Here is a 19,250-nt window from a genome sequence, read left to right on the forward strand (position 1 = left end):
ATTTTTTAGGCCATTTGTCATGAGTTGAACCAGCACCATATTGAACCATATGAGTAGAGAAGCACCAACATTATTAAGTATAAAATGTATTACAGTATAGAAAAATACATCATTTTTTATGATAAAAATAGTTTTCTCAACATTTGTGAGATGTATCTTAATCTGACAGTACTCAGAGAGGCATTTAATGAATTCATGACTAAGTAGATGACTATGGATTCAACTAACATATCAATTCACGAAAACAGATAGTTATCTTTGGGGAAAGCCAAATTCCAGTTTGTAAAGTCCATTAAAATCTGCCACTTCCTATTTGATTTTGGCATCAACAATATTTTTGCCAACCAATCTAGATATTGAACTTCTAAGATGTATCTTGCATTCGATACCTTATATATTTTTTATTGAATATGCTCTACGAGATCAATGATTATAAATCATATCTTCTAGTTTGTAGGTTATTCTTTTGGTTTAACATTCAACCCGTGACAGACAATGTCATGTTAACTCCTTTCATTTCTTTATGCAACGAGGTGAACACATCTCAATATTCATAAAGGATGACGAAAATAAATCATATCCTTTTCCCTACATTAAAATAATATTATGTCTAGATATTTTATCTATCTCTATTACAGTAAAGGTGACTTCTTCTATGACTCTATTAGCTTTTGGAGCATTTCCCCTCTAAGCATCATTTCCTCTTGGATGTTATCGGCATCCTTAAATATGAGGTACGATATTGTTCCAAATCTCCTTAGATAGTTATTATTTCCTTACTATTTGAACTTAACTGCAACAAGATATGTTGATATGAAGGCTTTAAAAGTGTTTAGGAGGGTATAACCAAAACTTACATTATAGTTCACCAATGAGTTAACTATAGTATCTTCAACCATTGTAATAAATTATTTTCTTCTTTTATTCCTAGTGTTTGATAGCATTATAACTCGTATTTTTTCCTTCTTCTCACCAAAAAAAGCCATACAATAATTCAGAGATGAGATTCAACTGTGAGGATCTCATGTTTATTTTATCATAGACACTTTCAAATAGCATATTAAGAGAACTTCTATTATCTATAAGAATACCTATCTAGTAGCTTGCAATCAAAATTGTGACCATAATTGTACCATTATAGGTGTTTCCCTTTAGGGTTATATCTTTTTTAGTGAAGGTAGTAGGTAGATAACTTACAAGCTAGCAATAAGACTGATCATCAAGTACACTTCTCTTGATTAAGCCTCTTCAGAGTCAACTAGTGAGAGGCCTCTAATCCATCTTTATCAAGAATGGATGGGACCACATCCACTATGTGGATCGCATGATCTCAAACTAATTTGTTACAAGTTCCTTAGTGGGTGACTTCCATTGTCTCTAAGGAATCATCCTTAATGTGATGACCTCCTTTAACATTTTAGCCTTGATCAATTTTTCAATCAAATAGTACTATGGTTTGCATTCTTCAATAGTGTGATCATGGTTATGATGGTATATGAAATACCTTTAGGGGTCATAAAAATAACCTCTAGCCTTCATCAACTCTAGTTTCTGAAAGCGTTCCTTGTTATGGATGGCTTCCATAATCGAAGCCATTGAGGCTTATAATGGAGTCAATGGAGGTATGTGGTGCATAGACTATGGTGAACTCCTTTCCATTAAGCAATCAGCTCACATTTCTCTTTTTTTAGAATTTGTACTTCTTGTGAACAACTTATAAAATCTTGAAAATGTGTAATTTCTTTAAAGGTATGTGATCGACGCTTCTTGAAGTTCAGTTTCATCACTTGCGCCGTAGTGTGACTTGCTTAATTTTGTTTGATCTAACATGAATTTCTCTTTGGTGGATGTGACTTTTGGACCCTCACACTAAAGATTTTTGGAATTAAATTATTTCTCACATTAAATATGACTGTTAGCCAACTCCAACAAGTTTTTTGTAGCTACAAACCTAGGGTATAACATAAGGGGCCTTCTATCAAGCCTTGGTGAGTGTAGCATGAGCTATTATAGGTTCAACGTCTCTAACCTTCAACATCTTCCTTTTCAAATGAGTGAAAAAATTCCACAAAGACTCCCTTAGCTCTTGATGAATTTCTAACAGGCTATGCAATGTCTTTTGCAACCTCTATATGCTAATAAAATATTTTACCAACATGCACTTGAAATGTGTGTGTGAAGCAATCATTCTGAGTGATAGGTCATTGAGCCACATGTTGAAAGTCATGAAGAATAAATGGCACTTCAAAGCATCATTTACCCTAAGTAGGCATATCAGTCATTCAAGTGATGCAATATGGTCAGAGGGCTTACATCTACCCTAGTATGATTCCAAGGAAAAAATCTTAAACCGTTATGAGGCCTCAACCTCACTAATTTTTTTTTTGGAAAAACCATTCTTCACTTTATATCTTCTAGGAATTTCATTTTGTCTTCTCTCCTTTTCGTAATTCAACGGAGCTAAATCAACATTGTCTGAATAATACATATTATTCTTGCTCACCATAATAAGGATGAGGTTGCTCTCACACCAGCTTCGAGCATCCTTTATCATTGTGCTACTGATTTTGGAGGAAGTAACACATGATCCCTTGGTGCTTGTTGTAGCATTTTCCTTTTGTCGCCATCATTCACTATTTCAACTCATTAGTTTATTGAGTTACAAATTCTTCAGTACATTCCATCTTGCTCTGAATTTTTTTATTACTTGATTCAACACCTTGTGTAACTCCTCATCTTTTTATAGCATTATCTAAGCTCAATACATCTTTTAGGATATTGAATATTAATTTTTATGTAGACCAACACACCCAAGAAAAGAGTTAGAATGGAAGGGTTAAAACCAGGGAACGAAGAGAGTTCTTTAGAAAATAAATGTTCTTCAATTTATGAAAAACAGTTGCCCTCTCATAATATCATCATTATGCCCTCTCTTATAATATCATCCTTATTTTGTAAGTATATTGTTGCATATATTATAACGTTTCAAATAATGATATTATTACATACAAATCCTATAATTTTTTTTTCTTTCAATATTATTATTTTTTTTTCCAGGAGGGCATTAGAATACTTCTCAAATAATGCTTTGGCTTAATTAATGATTCCTTTAAGAGTACTTCCGATCGATCATTCTCATTTACCCCGGTTGATTTTGTGGAGAATGGGCAAGTTCGTTCAATCGAGCTAGGGGGGAATGCTATTGAATTCACCATACCCAAACAATAGAACCTGTGTTTCTCATGTGACTCAATCAAACCACCTTATTCATTTTAACTATTCAGCTTCTAAGTCAAAGCACCCTTTCCTGATCCCTTGGTCAAGTTGGTTGATCAATCTATTGTGCTAGCTTGATGAATTGGTTGACTTCGTGCCTCAGACCCATCACAAATGCTTTTTGTCGTGAGTCAATAAGGAAAGTGATTCCCACAACTTGTAATTCTCCAGGCTTCACCAAGTCAATAAATCTAACACAATGAATCACTCCCACAAAATAAGCAAAGAGTTAAAAATCTAAGGATAAGCATTAATGTTGCTGTCTCCCACATAAGTTTTTTTCTCGTTGTAAACTGGTTAAGCATGCAAAAATAGATATTCATTTGATGTTTGGTTAACGAATCAAATGATTTAGATTATATAATTTAAGACAATGGAATGACTTAAATTATTTTTCAAAAAAGTTAAAATATTAACCGATAATTGAACCAATATTTTAACAATCAAATCAGATCAAGTATATAGAATCATTTTCATTTGATTTATAAATTATATAAATCTAGGGGCATTTACAGACATACCACCCAAATACTACTATTTATTGGCTTATATAACACCTAAACTTAAGCTTGTATATTTATACCACCCAAATCCTTCATTTCATGTAGAAATGTCACTATTTTGACTCTTGGAAAATGAACTACACATTTTCATACAAAAATAAGATGGCAAGTTCCCTAAAATTTAATTTTTTATATTAGATATGTGCATATATGCATACCGTTCAAAAATCTATAATAAAACCATGATTAAAATTTTCTTACCCTTCAAACCAATGATTGACATTATTAGCATTTACAGATCTACCAAAATTCTTATATATTTAAATATCTAATACTTAAACTTTCATATTTACATGCATAACACTCAATCAAAAATATCACTATTAAATTGAGATGCATCTTTGCACGCATAAATTCACGACATCAGTGTCATAAATATAGATATGAAAATTTAAGTATGAAATATGTAAATACATACGATTATGTGGTATGAATGCAAATTTTCTAAGAATAGAACAAAAAGAGTTGGCAAATTCACTGAAGAGACCGTGAAGGCTTACAGAAGCGCTGGGCTTGGTTCAGAGATCTTACACATGCATTCTGGAGACCTTGGCTGCCTATAGATGCTTCGGCCCCTTCGTCGCACCTGCACTCTGTGATTTTCTTCAATCATCTTCCTCACTCTCTCTTCGAATTCAATCCACTCCAAGGTGCCATTATCAGATAAAATTTTGGCAAAACGCTTCTTGTTCGGCCGCAGTGTCGGAGCTCGACCCCCTCCATGATATATTCGGAAGCCAGTTACAAGAGACGAGAGCTGGCTGCCAGAATCAGTCATGGCGAATACATCTGCAGCGGCGCATGCAATGAAGTCCAGAGCTGCCAGCTGCGTCAACAATAAAACTTTGAGCTTAAGAGATGTAGGAGAATTTTATGAAAGGAATTGCAGAGAATATGATGCAGAATTAATACTAGTACGAAAATCATGTCCATTTATCAAAATATGATATGCTATGACTCAATATTGAGATAAGAAATGAATCTCAACTTACAAAAATTATGTCCATTTGTCAAATATTAATTCCAGCATTTGCAAGCATAACTATTTTAAATCAAATGAAACCATATAGCACAGAATTGATTTAGCATAGCTGAAGTGCCAAGTTCCGCCTATATAAACATTACAGTACAGGCTTTGCTAATGTCAAACATACCTGAGAAGAGAAATTCCTGAAGGGAGCAAGTTCACTTGGCGTCAAAAGATCTTCCTTTGTAACTAAGTTCGGGTAGAGTGTGGCGAATGGAAGCATTCTTGACCTACCTCCATAAATATCTGATCCAGCTAAATATATGTAAGTCTTCGGCTTGAATCCAAGAGCAGAGAGCATCAATGCAGCTTCTTCTGGTGTCAATGGGCACCTTCCTAGCTTCCTAAGTTCAGCTGGAGAGAGCGATCTGTAGCAGTCAGTATTGTGAGTAAATCAACATTGACACTACCAACAAAGAGAAGTAATAACTAATAAAGCAATCATGACTAACCCATTCTCTTTCATCCTCATGACAAGTGCAGGAAAATGAATCTCCCTGTATGCTTGCAATTCCCTTCTTTCCTTCTCTCGCCCACCGAAATCACACACAGAGTATGCAACCATATCCATTTCAAACCTCATGTGTAAAGCAAGATATTTGAGAGATTTTCCAGATATGTTATCCCCAACCAACAAGCTGCTGGGCATATTATTTCCAAGTAGTTGTTTGTCCAGTTCAGAGACCCTAAAATTATACTTTCGAATCCGTTTGATGAGCAAAGAACCCATCATTTGAATTTTTGGGACAAATTTGAATGCATGAAAATTGCATTTGCATCTTAATTTCTGGGAAGTTTCAAATGATATGCATCAAACAAAAGCATCCATGTCATTTTGTCTAACAACCTCTGCATTTATTTAAGAAAATAAGGCCGTGAAATTTTGAAGAATAAGCATGCACCTGGAGCTTAGCCGGAATTGGGTCAAATGCAAGCCGATTTCCAAATCCAAGAAAGTGAACAACACCATTTCGCAACAAAAGAGGATGTATGACTTCAGAGAAATAAATAGGTTTTGACTCTTTATTGATATCCATATCACTAATCTGCATGAGTAAGAAAATTATTAGGAAAAGCAATCTTATGTGAGATATGCATTTATCATGAAAATCCTGAATTAAGAAAAAAACATGCCATCACCAAAAGTAGACCAACCTGGCTACCTATTGATTCCAGATCCAATGACTGAAGATGAAGAGGCAACTCTTTTACTATTCTCACATCATCCTTCAACAAGTTTATGAAATAATCTTCTTGATATATATTGCCGAACTGGCTGCAAATCATATAGAATATGTTAATTAAAAAAGAATAAAGCTAAAGTGCAATGAAGTAAAATGGAACAGACGGTAGACATAATCCGACGTGATTCAGTTTAGCTGTAGTTTGATTGGAGATGACTTCTCATCATCATCATGGTTCTTAGTTCACTTCTATGGATCAGGATTTTTTTCAAGGCTGAGTGCTACATGAGGCATTAAGCAATTTTTTTTAGCTTCAACCCACCTCTCATTTTTTTCGTAAATTTATGCAATCACAAAAAAATAGCTATTTTATTGGTAGAATAAAATTAGATAAAAAGAAAAGTGAAAATTAAAAGGGTACTCAATTATTTAAATTACAGTAATTTTAAAAGAACAGTGGTCATAGCATTTTAAAATAATAAGGAAATAAAAATAAAGGTCTCGTTCAAATTATAGAGCTTGGATTTATTTCAAATGGAATCATCCTAAGAAGTTGATAGGGCCCTCTACTAACATAATAAAGAAATAAGCGGACATGGAGCATGCCATCATTGATACAAATTCAAAATCTACAATCAGATGCATGATGTGTGCTTTGAGTTGAATGAAATGAGAAGGAAATGTTTTAAACTAATAGTTTAAGGATTTTATTTTTGTGAAAATATAAGAGGATCAGTCTCTCGATTAATTGGAGACAACTTGAGAAATTCTTGATTAGTTTTATTCTTTTCTTATTTAAGTTTATTTCAAAATAATTTTCTTTTCATGTTTAGGCTAGATATATTTGATAAGATTGTAAATTGGACGGGACCGATTTACCTATATATATATATATATATATATATATATAAGAATATATATATATATATATATATATTAGGGTTGAAGATTGAATAATAAGAATTTTAAGAACTCCCTCTCAAGCTTTTCTATATGGTATCAGAGTTTGGAAATAGAGCCTAGCTCCCTCCAACAGCCGTCGGAATCCCTTCAGCAGCCTGCAGACCCTTCATTCAATCAGAATCTTCCCTGCAACCGAAATTTGGGGTGGGTCTTTAACTTATTTCTTAGGTCTTGAGGTTCACTACTCTCCCGCGGGTATTTTTCTTCACCAACATAACTATACTAAGGAACTCATTGCTTTAGCTAGGCTCCAAGAGGGAGGGTCGTCCTGTTGATACTCCTTTGGAAGTTAATGTTAAATATGAACGGAATGATGGTGACTTCCTCTGTGATTCATCTCGGTATCGACAACTTGTTGGGAGTCTCAATTATCTAACAATCACACGTCCTAATATTTCATTTTTTGTGCAACAAGTTAGTCAATTTATGCAGACACCTACACATCTTTAGTTGGTTGCAGTTCTATGTATTGTTAGGTACTTGAAAGGTACTTCTCATCATGGCTTGTTTTTTTCTGCAGAGTCTCCTATTCGCATAAAATCCTATAGTAATGTTGATTGGGCTGGTTGTTCTAATACACGTCGATCTATTACTGGTTGGTGTATGTTTCTCGGCAACTCTTTAATTTCTTCGAAAAGTAAGAAACAAGATCGAGTGTCTAAATCGTCTATTGAGTCTGAATATCGTGTTATCTCATCTGCTTGTTCTGAGATCATTTAGCTTCGGGGCTTGTTGGCTGAGCTTGGTTTTCCTCAACTTGAGTCTACTTCTCTTTATGCATATAATACTAATGCTATCCAGATTACTGTTAATCCTATCTTTCATGAGTGCACGAAGCATATTAAAGTGGATTGTCATTTTATTCGAGAAGCCTATGAAAGTGGTGTTATTTCTATTTCTCACATCTCTTCTGATCTTCAAGCGACTGATATATTTACTAAGACCCTTTCTCGGCAGCGTCATCAGTTCCTTGTTGACAAATTACTGCTTCTTAACCAGTTAACATCAATTTAAGGGAGATATCAATCAAGAATAAATGAAATCAGACAAAATTAAGAGTTTCTTTATTTGAATTGCTGAATTAAATTCCTTACTTTTATTGCACAGATTCTTTCCTTTTAGCTGAATATTTAGATTAGGAATATGTATTATTAAGCTACCTAAAATATGTTGTATAAAATATTATATACCTAAATTAGATTTTACAGACTATTATTTATTGGAATAAAAACAATGAAAAAAGACATTCAGTCAATTCACTCACAACATTGACAATCCCTGCTGCAGGCCCTCCTTTGCCCCCTTTGCAGTCGGAATCATCCTTATTGCAGGCCCTCCTCAGTCGGCTCCTTACAGGCTTTTTGTCTCCCCGCAAGCTTTCGATCTCCTGCAGGTTTCCTCTTCCCACTGTCAAACCTTCCCTGCAAGTTTCCTCTCTCCGTTGTCCAACCTTCCCGCCGACAAGCCATATGCTACTCCCCTAGCAAACAGCAGCCAACAAAGTCGTTGGACTAGTATCATACAGCAAAAGCAGCTTGGAAACTTGCAGCTAGCAGCAACTAGGAATTCTTTTTATCCCTAAACGTGCATAGGGTTTATGACCAAGTAAGGAACAAAGATGTCTAGTTCTAGACTGGAGGTTAGTTATGAATCAAAAATCGGGGATTATGTTCAAATAGCCAATGAACTCTCTACATTTATCACAAACCAAAAAATCATTGGCTATAACTTCCTTCAATTGTCTCAATCTAAATTGATGTATATTTTTGGAACATCTCAAAAGAGAGGGACATTTCTTGAGCTCACAAATCCTAACAATCGCACATGAAAGACAATGATTACCAAATTTCTTGCTCTACAGAACAACAAAATTAATTTGGGAGGCTACAAGAGAAACTTACTCCAGCACTAAGATACAGCAGGGTTGTTTGAGATCAAACCCAAACTAAATGATCTTCGTCAATAAGAGAAGCATCGCCCAATATTTCAAAACTCAAACAAAGCATTAGCTTCAAATGAATATGTTGGGGACATGTGTGAAAATGTTCACATGGTGTCGTGATGTATAAATCAATCATCGAGAGAAAGAAAATTATTTAATTCCTAGTGTGACTAACCAAGGAATTGGATTAAGTAAGAGGGAGGATCATGCGAATAAAGCCTCTTCCATCTACCTGTGATCGTTTTCTTAAGTCAAAAGAGAAATAAGTACAAAAAGAGCTTATGATGATTTAAAATGGGAATTCACTAATTTTTCCCATAACTAAAAGTTTAAGAAGAATAGTCGCACATCTGACTATTGCAAGGAAATTCTTGGCCACCTCAAAAACAAATGTTAGACTCTATGAGAAACCAACACATTGGAAATGTAATAGCTAAAATTTTAATAAAGGAAAAAGAATAATAATATTAATAAATAATAATACTAATGATAAAATAAATAAAAATAAGTCTCTTAGGAACGGCACACCTCTTTGCAGGGATTAATCGCAACCATTGTCATTCGACCCACTTAACGAGCAGAAGGAGAAAGATGTTGCGGCTAATGTGCGAAGGAGAGAAGGTAGGAAGAAGAAACTGTCGCGCAGTGCTCGCGGAGAGAGATTGGAGGAAGAAACATTCGACGTCGACCACCTTCTGCAGGAAGGAGGCGGAGAGCTTTTGCAAGTCGAGTCGAGACCGAAGAGGAAGAAGGGTTGTCGTGTCTTCTTTGCGTACGGAGTGAGGAAGTGACTTCGGCGCTATAAATCCACGCAACAGAAACTACGAAGAAGAAGAAGAGGATCGCGGTACAGTAAGTGCAGTTAGGACTTTCGAGCCATGCGAGGAAGAAGAAGAAGAAAGAAGTGGTGCCGAGGGCTTAGCTGGTTTGAGCCGCAACTGAAGACGTGTCGTCTTCGCGAGAGGAGACGAAGCAGTGAGCCTTGTGTGCGACTATTGCGGTTGTTGAGCCTTGTGAAGGAGAAGCAGAGGAGAAGACCTACTTGTCTTGCTCGCGTGCAGAAGAAGACGCGACGTGGAGGAGGGAGTCGAAGCTCGCATGATATGTTGGGGTGAGACGGGACCGAAGGAAGAAGGACCTCGCACGGTCGAGCTGAGACTGAAGGAAGAAGGGGAGAGCTTCAAGCGCGCATATGGTTAAGAAGCGGTATACTCAGATTTTTAATAACATGATTTATTTATATTGTTATATGAACGCTTTTATATATCTATATATATATCTATTTATCTATTTATCTATTTATCTATCTATATGTGTGTGTATATTATAGTATGTGGGTGTGTTTAATAATATTATTGGCAAGTTTTATTAAAATGAGTTTGAATGGGAAATTGGTGGAGGAGTGTGCAACTTAGGGGGAGGATAGATCTGATCAACATATTAGGTAAATCTTCATATTCAAATTAATTAAATTATCCAAATATTTTTTAATTAAATTATCCATATATATATAATGTTAAAATAGGTTTATTTGAATATGGGACTTAAAAATTAGGTTCAAAAGACTAAGTATTTTGGATCGTGAATTTTGTAAGGAGCGGGAAAGAGAGAAGTTGAGGTAATTTATATTTTTATTTATACTCATGTTTGAATAACATTAGGTGGATAAAATCTTATGGATAAAATTGATAAAAATATTTGATTCAAGGATATATAGTTAAAGTGAAGTGGTTCTTAAGTAAAGTATGCACTTTTAATTAATATAGGTGGTGTTATCCAACGCAGTAAAGTGAATGAGTAGATATTTCAGAGGTTTCTTGAAAGCAGGGTGAGTGATTATTTTTATTTATGTATTAAATTATTTTTTTAGAAAATGAATAATTATTTTATGAGATGGTTTAGAATAAGGTTTTTAGTTATACCTTGCATATTGAAAGTCAGAAATGGTATACGAAATGGGAGGAAAACAGAATGGGAGGAAAATAACTTATATATGACAAAACAATTTAAAGGATTTTAAGTGTATGAAATGAAAGATAAATGTTCAAGTCATATAGGATTACCACCAGATAGTACTGACAAGGGAAGTAATGTACTCGTGCACGTTAAAGAGAATGGTAAATGTGTATCTTCGAGTGTCATTTGAGGGTACCTTCTTGTAAAATTTTGAAGGTGTCTTTAGACATATTTTTTATGGTGCCTTCGGACACATTTGTTTATGGTGCCTTCAGACATATTTTTTAGAATACCTTCGGACATGACGATAATTATGTCATAACTTTTAAAAAAGTTAAAAATGGTAAACACATAAGGTGGAACGAGAAGGGATAAAGTTAAATTGTTAATGAAATAAAATGCATTTATTTTGTCATTCATGCATAACATAGCTTAAGAATTTAATGCATATTATATTTATAATTACTCACAAAGTTATAGTTATAGTTATAGTTGCAATTAATGTTTTTTTTAGGAGAAAAAGAGTTTTAGGTTGATCTGATAGGAGAGATTTGGTTTATAAGAGTATTGTAACTGATAGATACTAGTTATGATATTTTTGTAATTTATGTTTATTGTTTCCTTCATTTACTCTTTTGTGCTGGTTTGAGATGTGATTTTTCAGATTATGTTGAAAATTTTTATGTTTAATTTTATATTAACTTTGTGGATTAATGACTCTCTTATATATTAGAAGTTTAAAAAATGTGAATAGTTAGTTAGATGTTAATATCATCCGACCGCAGTAGTTGTTTTAATTAATTCTAAGCACTGAGTCGGGTCATGACAAAAGTGGTATCAGAGTAATTTGGTTTGATCATGATCTAAAAGAACCATTAGGATGATTGCTTTAATTCATAAATAATATTGATAAGGAATTAAATTGTATTTAATTATATTTTTTTTTAATACTACTTCAGAAAGTTGAAACATCAGAGGGAAGAAGCTAGAGATGATATTATAGAAGTTGATGCACCCCAACAGATTTATGTGAATACTGATGCATATACTGAGATGATGACTGCAGTAACGCAGTTGATTAAGAACTCTCAAACTTAGGTCAGTTCCAGTGAAGGTCAGATGGATAAGTACCTGAATTTATTTTAGGATATGAGACAATCTCTCTTTTCTAAAGGAGGAGGTACAATAGATGTTGAAAACTGGTTGTTGTGAGTAGAGAGGATCCTAGATGGATTTTCTTGTCCTCCAGAGAGGATGGTTACACTACTGCATTTGCATTAGAAGGAGAAGAGAGATGGTGACAAGGAAAGTGCAGGGGAAATTTGGGAGTAGAGTCAGTCACATGATTCCGTGAGCGAGTTCGTGAGTAGCTTTAGAGACTGGTTCGTACCAGTGTCTGCCATGAGACAAATGCAAGGCAAGTTTATCAAGTTGGCACAAGGTGATCGCTCGATTATGCAGTATGAAGTTAAATTCACCGTGCTCTCTAGGTATGCACCTCAGTTGATTCCTAATGCTGAGCAGTCCTATCGATTTTTGCCTTGGCTCATATATGTGATTCAACAGTCATTGATTCATCTCGGAATCGATGATTAGAATAGACTTTCTCCTTGCCAATAATTCATAATTAGTGTAGGATTTCAAAATTGTTTAGAAACTTAAATGTGGTATTGTGACAAATGGGAGCATACATATTCTTTACTTTTTTCTAATTGTGCAAAAAATATTGACTAATCTAAAGTTGGTGTCGGCATGTATAATAGTGATGGGTAGGTTCTAGTCTCTCACTCTCATATTACTCACTATGCTCTCTCTGCAGGACTTAACAGTGACATTTAGTTCCAATCTCTAGACCAAATTGATAAAAGAATCTACCCTGTCACTCTAGAAACATCAATTCTACGCCCATTAAATCTTATCTCCATTTCTATTTGCACCCCCCCCCCCCCCCCCTTCGGACGATCGTCACTGTTCTTTTCAATGTAGAATGTGATACTTACAAGTTAAGAAACTTTAAGCCCTCTCAGATCTGTAAGTTTCCTCAATAAATTTTAACAATACAAGTGGGTCTATGATGTGCGCTATCTAATTTTTTTAAACTTGCGTCATATTGTTTGTATTAGTTTCAAGTGGATGTCTGCATTTCCATAGTTCCCAAGAATTCTAAAAGAAAATTACAATCAAGTCAAATTCAAGGAGGATTTTCTAGAATTAAAGTCTAATCATTAAATTGATAACACATTCCTTTTCACCTAAATCAGAGAGAATACATAAATTCAATCGCACCTGAATGTATAGTATAAGGAACAAAAGTGAATTAACATATCAAGTTATGAATCGAAAAAATAATGTGAAAAAAACTTCAATTTGCAAGCTCAGTTAAAAGAGCAACTTCCCAAGGCTATGATCCCTGAGCGCTACCTGACAAAGGGCTCATGGTGCATGAACCTCTCCTTAAGAAATTCAAACCAGAAAGCACTGAAACGGCTTAAACTTCCCAAGCATTAAGAAGATTCGCTTGCATGTTGATTCAGTATCATGAAAAAGACGAGAAGTAAGAGAAATAGGAATGTTTTGGTACATGTAGCTGAATAAGACTTTGGTATAACCTTTTATCCTTCCAAACGTTACTATAAAGAAATTTGGGAAGAACTAGAGATGCGTTGAGCATTGCAGCAACAGCAACGGCATTGCATACCTGCAAAAATAAATAATTCATTAAAAAAAATGTACTGTGAATACTATAAGAATATACACACACGCAGAGAAAAACATGAAGTATTAGCCCTATTATAAAGCAACCATCGAACACATTTGGCAAGACAGGACAAAAAAAAAATTTGAAATTATGATGAAAACGGGTAACACTTTCAACTTAATATGCACTTAAATTCATCTTTGCCATCTCCTACTATTAGATAATTTCTAGTAATTTCCATACTTGAAAAATAAAAGGGCTTTATTAGTACTGCTCAAATTCAAATCAAGGATTATTCCCATCTCTTAGTGCTGCCCCGTATATCAGGTAAAGCAAACCAGATAAGAAAACTTAATCCTGGGATGGTAACGAGAGTGGGGACTATGAAATAAAAAAAAAGTATCAGGACATACCATTGCCAAGCTAATTTTCATTTGCTTGATTCTGCCAAATAATTACTTTGGATTCATGATACTTGTTATTCATTTTCCGGAACCTCTGACACTCAAATTAGACCTCTCTGGGCCTCACCTGCCTAATGGAGTCATCTTATTCATGTGAAGAAGCAAACATCAAGTTCCAAACAACAACTCAATCATCACCCAAATGCTCAAGTGGTACGAGTATTGGGATAGTTCCACATTAAGTAGTTGAAAAATAAATGGCATTGAAATATTAAGTTATTGGCCTTCACTCGTAGATTTAAACTTTTTGTTTGAAAATGATTTTAACCGCTGCTATATCTACCCCACTTTGATCCCCTTTGGTTCATAATCTATAACAAGGGGCACACCCATAACTAATTTTTGGATATGTTGAAAGTGAATTCATTTGATACTAAAAAATAGATTTTTTTTTTTTTTTTGAATAAATGGAAGTGAAAGGTTGCAAGAGTAGAAGATTGTCATTAAGCATTAAAATTCCAAAGTTTCTATCAAAGTTGTTTTAGTTTTGTCACTGGATGAAATCAAAATTTAATAAAATGAAAGACAGATTTTGCTTGTATATGGGATATAAAATTCTGTAGTCTGTCATTAGTAGGTTATAAGGTAATGAATGAACTATTCAAATGATAGACAATTTGCTCCTATGTATCCCCATTACTAAATAATAAATGACAAATATTTAGCAAAAAAAACTATATAAAATTAATCATCATTATAGGTTTAAATTGGTCATCCATATTGATCGTTGACATTTATGCTTTGCAATATCTTAAATGCAAGCAAGCATCAAACAGCTACTGCTGATGTCAGACATCCATAACTTTTTAACGGCATAAAATAAATGTAACATATGGTTGTTTTAGAACCTTACAGCAACGCGTTGCTGGTTTAGACCACCATTTGCACTCACTTGGATAAATCCAGTGCCGTTCATGACATTTTCTGCAGCAAAACATAACCAATTACTGTTGTATTGCAAAAACTAAAGAAGATCAACATGATATGCTTCTGTATATAGTTGCATGATCTGAAATTTAGCCTCCACCCAACCCAACTAAAAACAAAATAAAAAAGGATAACCCAATTGGTTCATCAGAAACTCTGCTTTTCTTAGCTTTGACTACATGATTAAAATGCTCTGAATGGAAAAGTCTGGAGGAATTTATTTTTAATTGCTAGATTCTACATTTTATGCTTACAAGGTTTTTGGATCCCAACCATGTAAAAATCAGCATTAGGACTATCCTACAGGCTACAGGTACGAATTTTCTTCTGATATACATTTTCATAGTTTTTTATGTTCATAAATATACCAATTAAATTTTTAAAATGCTAGCCCAGCTTTGAAATTAAAATTGTAACTAATTTTTTTATATGCAATGAAAACAAAAAATGTACATGATAATTAAGGAATTTTGAAACAGCCTTTAGAAATCATCATTTTCTTCTTTCTCATACTTGTTCACCTTCATGAACAGCACTGCTAGATTTATCTGCACATGGTTTCCATGATGATGCTTGTTCGTAGTGTTCCTTCCATTGTGCAAATGGATCTTGTTGTAAATCATTCTATTTCATGAAATTTATAGATAAAATTTAATAAATAAGTCAGCAAACATCCAGCTAAAATGAAAATATAAATCACAATGTTGAATAGAGAAGCAAACCTTTGCCAGTGCAGTAGAAGCCAAATTTATTAGGCGCTCATACATCAGCTTTCCAGTATTTTTTTGATCAATATCATATCTACTGCCTCCATCCTACAAACAAATTATTGAAAAATAACAAACCCTCTATCATGCCGTATATAATTAATCTTCCTACCACTTTTCTATCGTTGAGGGTGTGGACAATCATCATAGAAATACAAATTTTCGTTAATAAACACACAAAAATTAAGAATACATACACAAGGATGTGAACCCCACACTAATTCATTGAAAACTTTGTAGAATAGAAGCATGGTTCATTTGCATGTCAAATCATAGAGTTCATATGTCCCAAGAATCATTACTAGAGTACAGGAAGGGATTAAAAGTGTTAGATTAGTTTAATTCTTGAGGTAAGCAATCATATAATGCATTTCAATGCTGTAAATCACATTAAAAGATTATTTTGAAGGAACTAATATGTACAAGAAAGTTATATTACAGTAAGTTACTTTAGATTTCACACCTTGATTTTCCTTAATTTGCTGCCGAGGTTGCCATTGCGGAAACTGATGTGATGAACTAAAGTAAGCATCACGGAATCCAGAAGGAAGAACGAACCCAACAGCCCAAAAACAAAACCCACAATTCTCAACTGCTTGCATATCCATGCCCTCCTCTTACCCCATGCTGCTGTCTTTTGGGGCTTCGAAACGTGATAACTCTTCCTCGTCAACAACTGCACGCCTAAATTCTGCCCTTCCTTTCCCATTAAAGAATCGTACAATCACACAGCAAGGTTCCGACGTAGCTAACAGAAACCCCGTAAAAACAGAATAGTTTCTTCTCCTGGGTTCTATTTCAAGACGACAACTACTGAACGGATCCTTTTTGGAGAGATGCATTCGCGAAGCCGACCTACCAATCCACCTGATTTGAAAATAATCGTTAGTTGGGAAAAGTAATTGTGCTTCGAGGAGAAAGAAGATAGGTCTTCCTTAATTTTGGAATAAGAAAATAGAAGTGCAGGAGAAGGAATGGAGCAGGTGAGTAAGACGTAAGGTTCAAGCAAAAGTAAGGAAAAGACCTTGCAGCAGCTTGAGAAAAGGATGGAACTCCTGTAAAATAGTTGGCGATCAACGCGAAGGTGCTCGTGAACTCCCTGCACTCGCCCATTAGAGATGAATGATTGTGATATGGGGGGAATGACGGAACCTCCGAGACAGAGAGTCGGACGAGCTGGAAGAAACCTTGCTTGCGAAGTGAAGTGAAGAAGAAGAAGCCCGTCCGAAATCCTAACGATCACTGACGGGCTCAGCGAAATCTAATTTGCAATCAATTTTGTATTATTAAATAATAATTATCCTAAATGTTTAGTGATTTAATACTGTAGATACCCTTTTCTGAACTATATTTTCTTATGTTAATGCATGTCTGATTAGATTATTTCTTCTTAAAGTTGAAATCACATCTTCATACATAGATTGAGGGCGCCTTTGTTTTAGATTTTGAACCACTGAAGAACCAACTCCCGTGTGTTGATGCTTCTGTTACCAAAGTGAAATCAGGGTTTAATAATAACCCAAACATGAATGGTATTCTGTGTTCCCTCATGTCTTCCACAGTTGTCGCATGATTCTGAGAAAATATTACATCTGGAGTTCGGATACACAAGAATTTTTTTTTTCCTTCGGGTGTTCCACTCCGTTGCCCGGAGTTGCTTGAGTCCAGACTCTGGACGCAATATTTTCTCCCCGACTCTTCTGCTCTAGCCTAGCAACTCGTTCGTGTGTCCCCCTCTGCACATCCATTAGAAAGCCCCAGAGCCGCCCCATTAGGACGTCACGAGCATTGCCCTCTCTGCCTCTTTGAGAAATCCCGCACCAATTTCAACATCGCCCTCTTCTTCTTTTCCTGAAGGTACTTCCAATGTTTCTTGTGTTCCTTTTATGTGCAACTTTATGCTTTTTGTGTTCCTTTTTATGTCATTTGGCTTGATAAACACACAAACATTGTCACAAATAATACAATATTAATCCTTTTCTTCCATTTTCTCTACTTTTTAATCTTTCTTGTTCAAACAACTACAGTTTGTTTATCTAACTAGTTAATGCATTTTTCCAGAGATTTTTGGCATTTAGATTCTTTTTATATTTAACCTTCTTGTTTGGAGGTTTTCCTAAACAAGCTGGCCTTGGTTTTTGGACTAAAACAAAGTGGAGGCCGGGAAGGGAGTAAAATTAAGGTAGAGCAACTTGTTTTGATAGTTGTTGACAAAGAGGGAGAGCGATGAATGGTTAGGCGAGATGGTAAGAAGAAACCTTAACTGAAAGAACCTATGCATGAATAAATATATTTGACTTTTAAGAAGTCAGCAATTATGGCATTTTTATTGTGATGTTAAAGCTTTGAGTGGTATGTGTGTAAATATCAAAGTTTAGGCACTACATAAGTACATATATATAAATTATGTGGTATGTATGTAAATGCCTCAATTTTTTTTGCTCAAGGTGTGCAGGGGCATTTGTTTAACTTGTAAATCTAAAGTCAATTCTACATTGCTTTGAGAAATGACTTTACTTCTCAAATGTGAATAGAAATGGAAAAATAGGGACAACACGAGTTCTATATTTTGTCTTTTCTCATTTCTCTTTATATCTACTCCAGTATAAGTACAATAAGAATTCTTCAATTACTTTTGTCAATTGTACTCTTGGCAATACTGTTAGGAAAGAATATGCTTGAATGAGTCATTTTGTGTTTCATTCTTGTGTTATTTTCTCTTTTTTTTATTAAACTGGTGTAAGGAACCTTAATTAGCATAATTGGTTTTATTTGTTCTTGTAAATTTTGGAAAATATTAATTATTAGCATATAACATTTGAAATCATATATCAACCTGCTATATACATTAGCCAATGGGTAACACAAATGACATCACATCATTCATTATTTGGGAGAAAGAAAAAAAATGATTTTTTGCAAATTTTTTTGGAAAGAGATAGAATTAAGAAATAGACTGACAACACATTTCAGCAGAAAAAAGTAAGTTAAATATTACAAAAAAATTTTAAAAGATAACTAGAAGATTGTATGATTGAACTTAATTAAAGATTAAGGAGAACATTAAAATAAAGACTGAAAAATTTGGAAAGATCTCAAAAGATGATCAACGGGACTTAGTCGGGATTCAATCAAAAACACCATAGATGCCTCAACAAATTGGTGGAATGAGAAGTTAGAAGTGAACTTAATTTTAATCATTTGTAATTATATTTTGTTATATGTAGAATTATTAGATATGTATTTTCCTTGTCATTGTATGAATGACATGTTGTGCAAAATGCCAAGAAATTTATGTTTATTAGAAATCAACCCCAAGCTAGACGGGACGCTTGATCCATGATTAGTGGTGTTATTTTGACCCTCAATTAATGAACTAAGGTAAAAGGGCACTTTTGTAATGTGGTACCGCTCACCTACCTCCCACCTACCACTCTCTTGCTTGTAGAAATAGAGAAGGTGTGAGTCTTAAGAGAGCAAGGG

At 34.5% G+C, this 19,250-nt stretch overlaps 1 protein-coding gene across 4 annotated transcripts; it reads right to left on the minus strand.

The window, feature by feature from the left end:
• Window positions 1–4,144: 4,144 nt before the first annotated feature.
• LOC110029302 (uncharacterized protein At1g04910) lies at window positions 4,145–16,980 on the minus strand. 4 transcript variants are annotated; one of them, XM_020731539.1, is made up of 11 exons: window positions 16,792–16,980; window positions 16,231–16,622; window positions 15,723–15,815; window positions 15,522–15,624; window positions 14,927–14,997; window positions 13,521–13,609; window positions 6,022–6,142; window positions 5,769–5,912; window positions 5,319–5,653; window positions 4,994–5,234; window positions 4,145–4,665 (listed from the first exon to the last, which is right to left on the minus strand). In XM_020731539.1, the coding sequence occupies exons 2-11, from the start codon at window positions 16,474–16,476 to the stop codon at window positions 4,336–4,338; spliced, it is 1,773 nt and encodes a 590-aa protein (XP_020587198.1). In that variant the 5' UTR covers window positions 16,477–16,622; window positions 16,792–16,980; the 3' UTR covers window positions 4,145–4,335. The 4 variants fall into 4 exon arrangements, with proteins under 4 accessions (XP_020587198.1, XP_020587197.1, XP_020587200.1 ...); XM_020731538.1 differs by having other exon boundaries at window positions 16,231–16,634; XM_020731541.1 differs by lacking the exons at window positions 16,231–16,622; window positions 16,792–16,980 and having other exon boundaries at window positions 4,147–4,665; window positions 14,922–14,997; window positions 15,514–15,624; window positions 15,723–15,802.
• Window positions 16,981–19,250: the final 2,270 nt, after the last annotated feature.

The sequence above is a fragment of the Phalaenopsis equestris genome, unplaced genomic scaffold (assembly GCF_001263595.1).
Source record: "Phalaenopsis equestris unplaced genomic scaffold, ASM126359v1 Scaffold000558, whole genome shotgun sequence".
Lineage (NCBI taxonomy): Eukaryota > Viridiplantae > Streptophyta > Magnoliopsida > Asparagales > Orchidaceae > Phalaenopsis > Phalaenopsis equestris.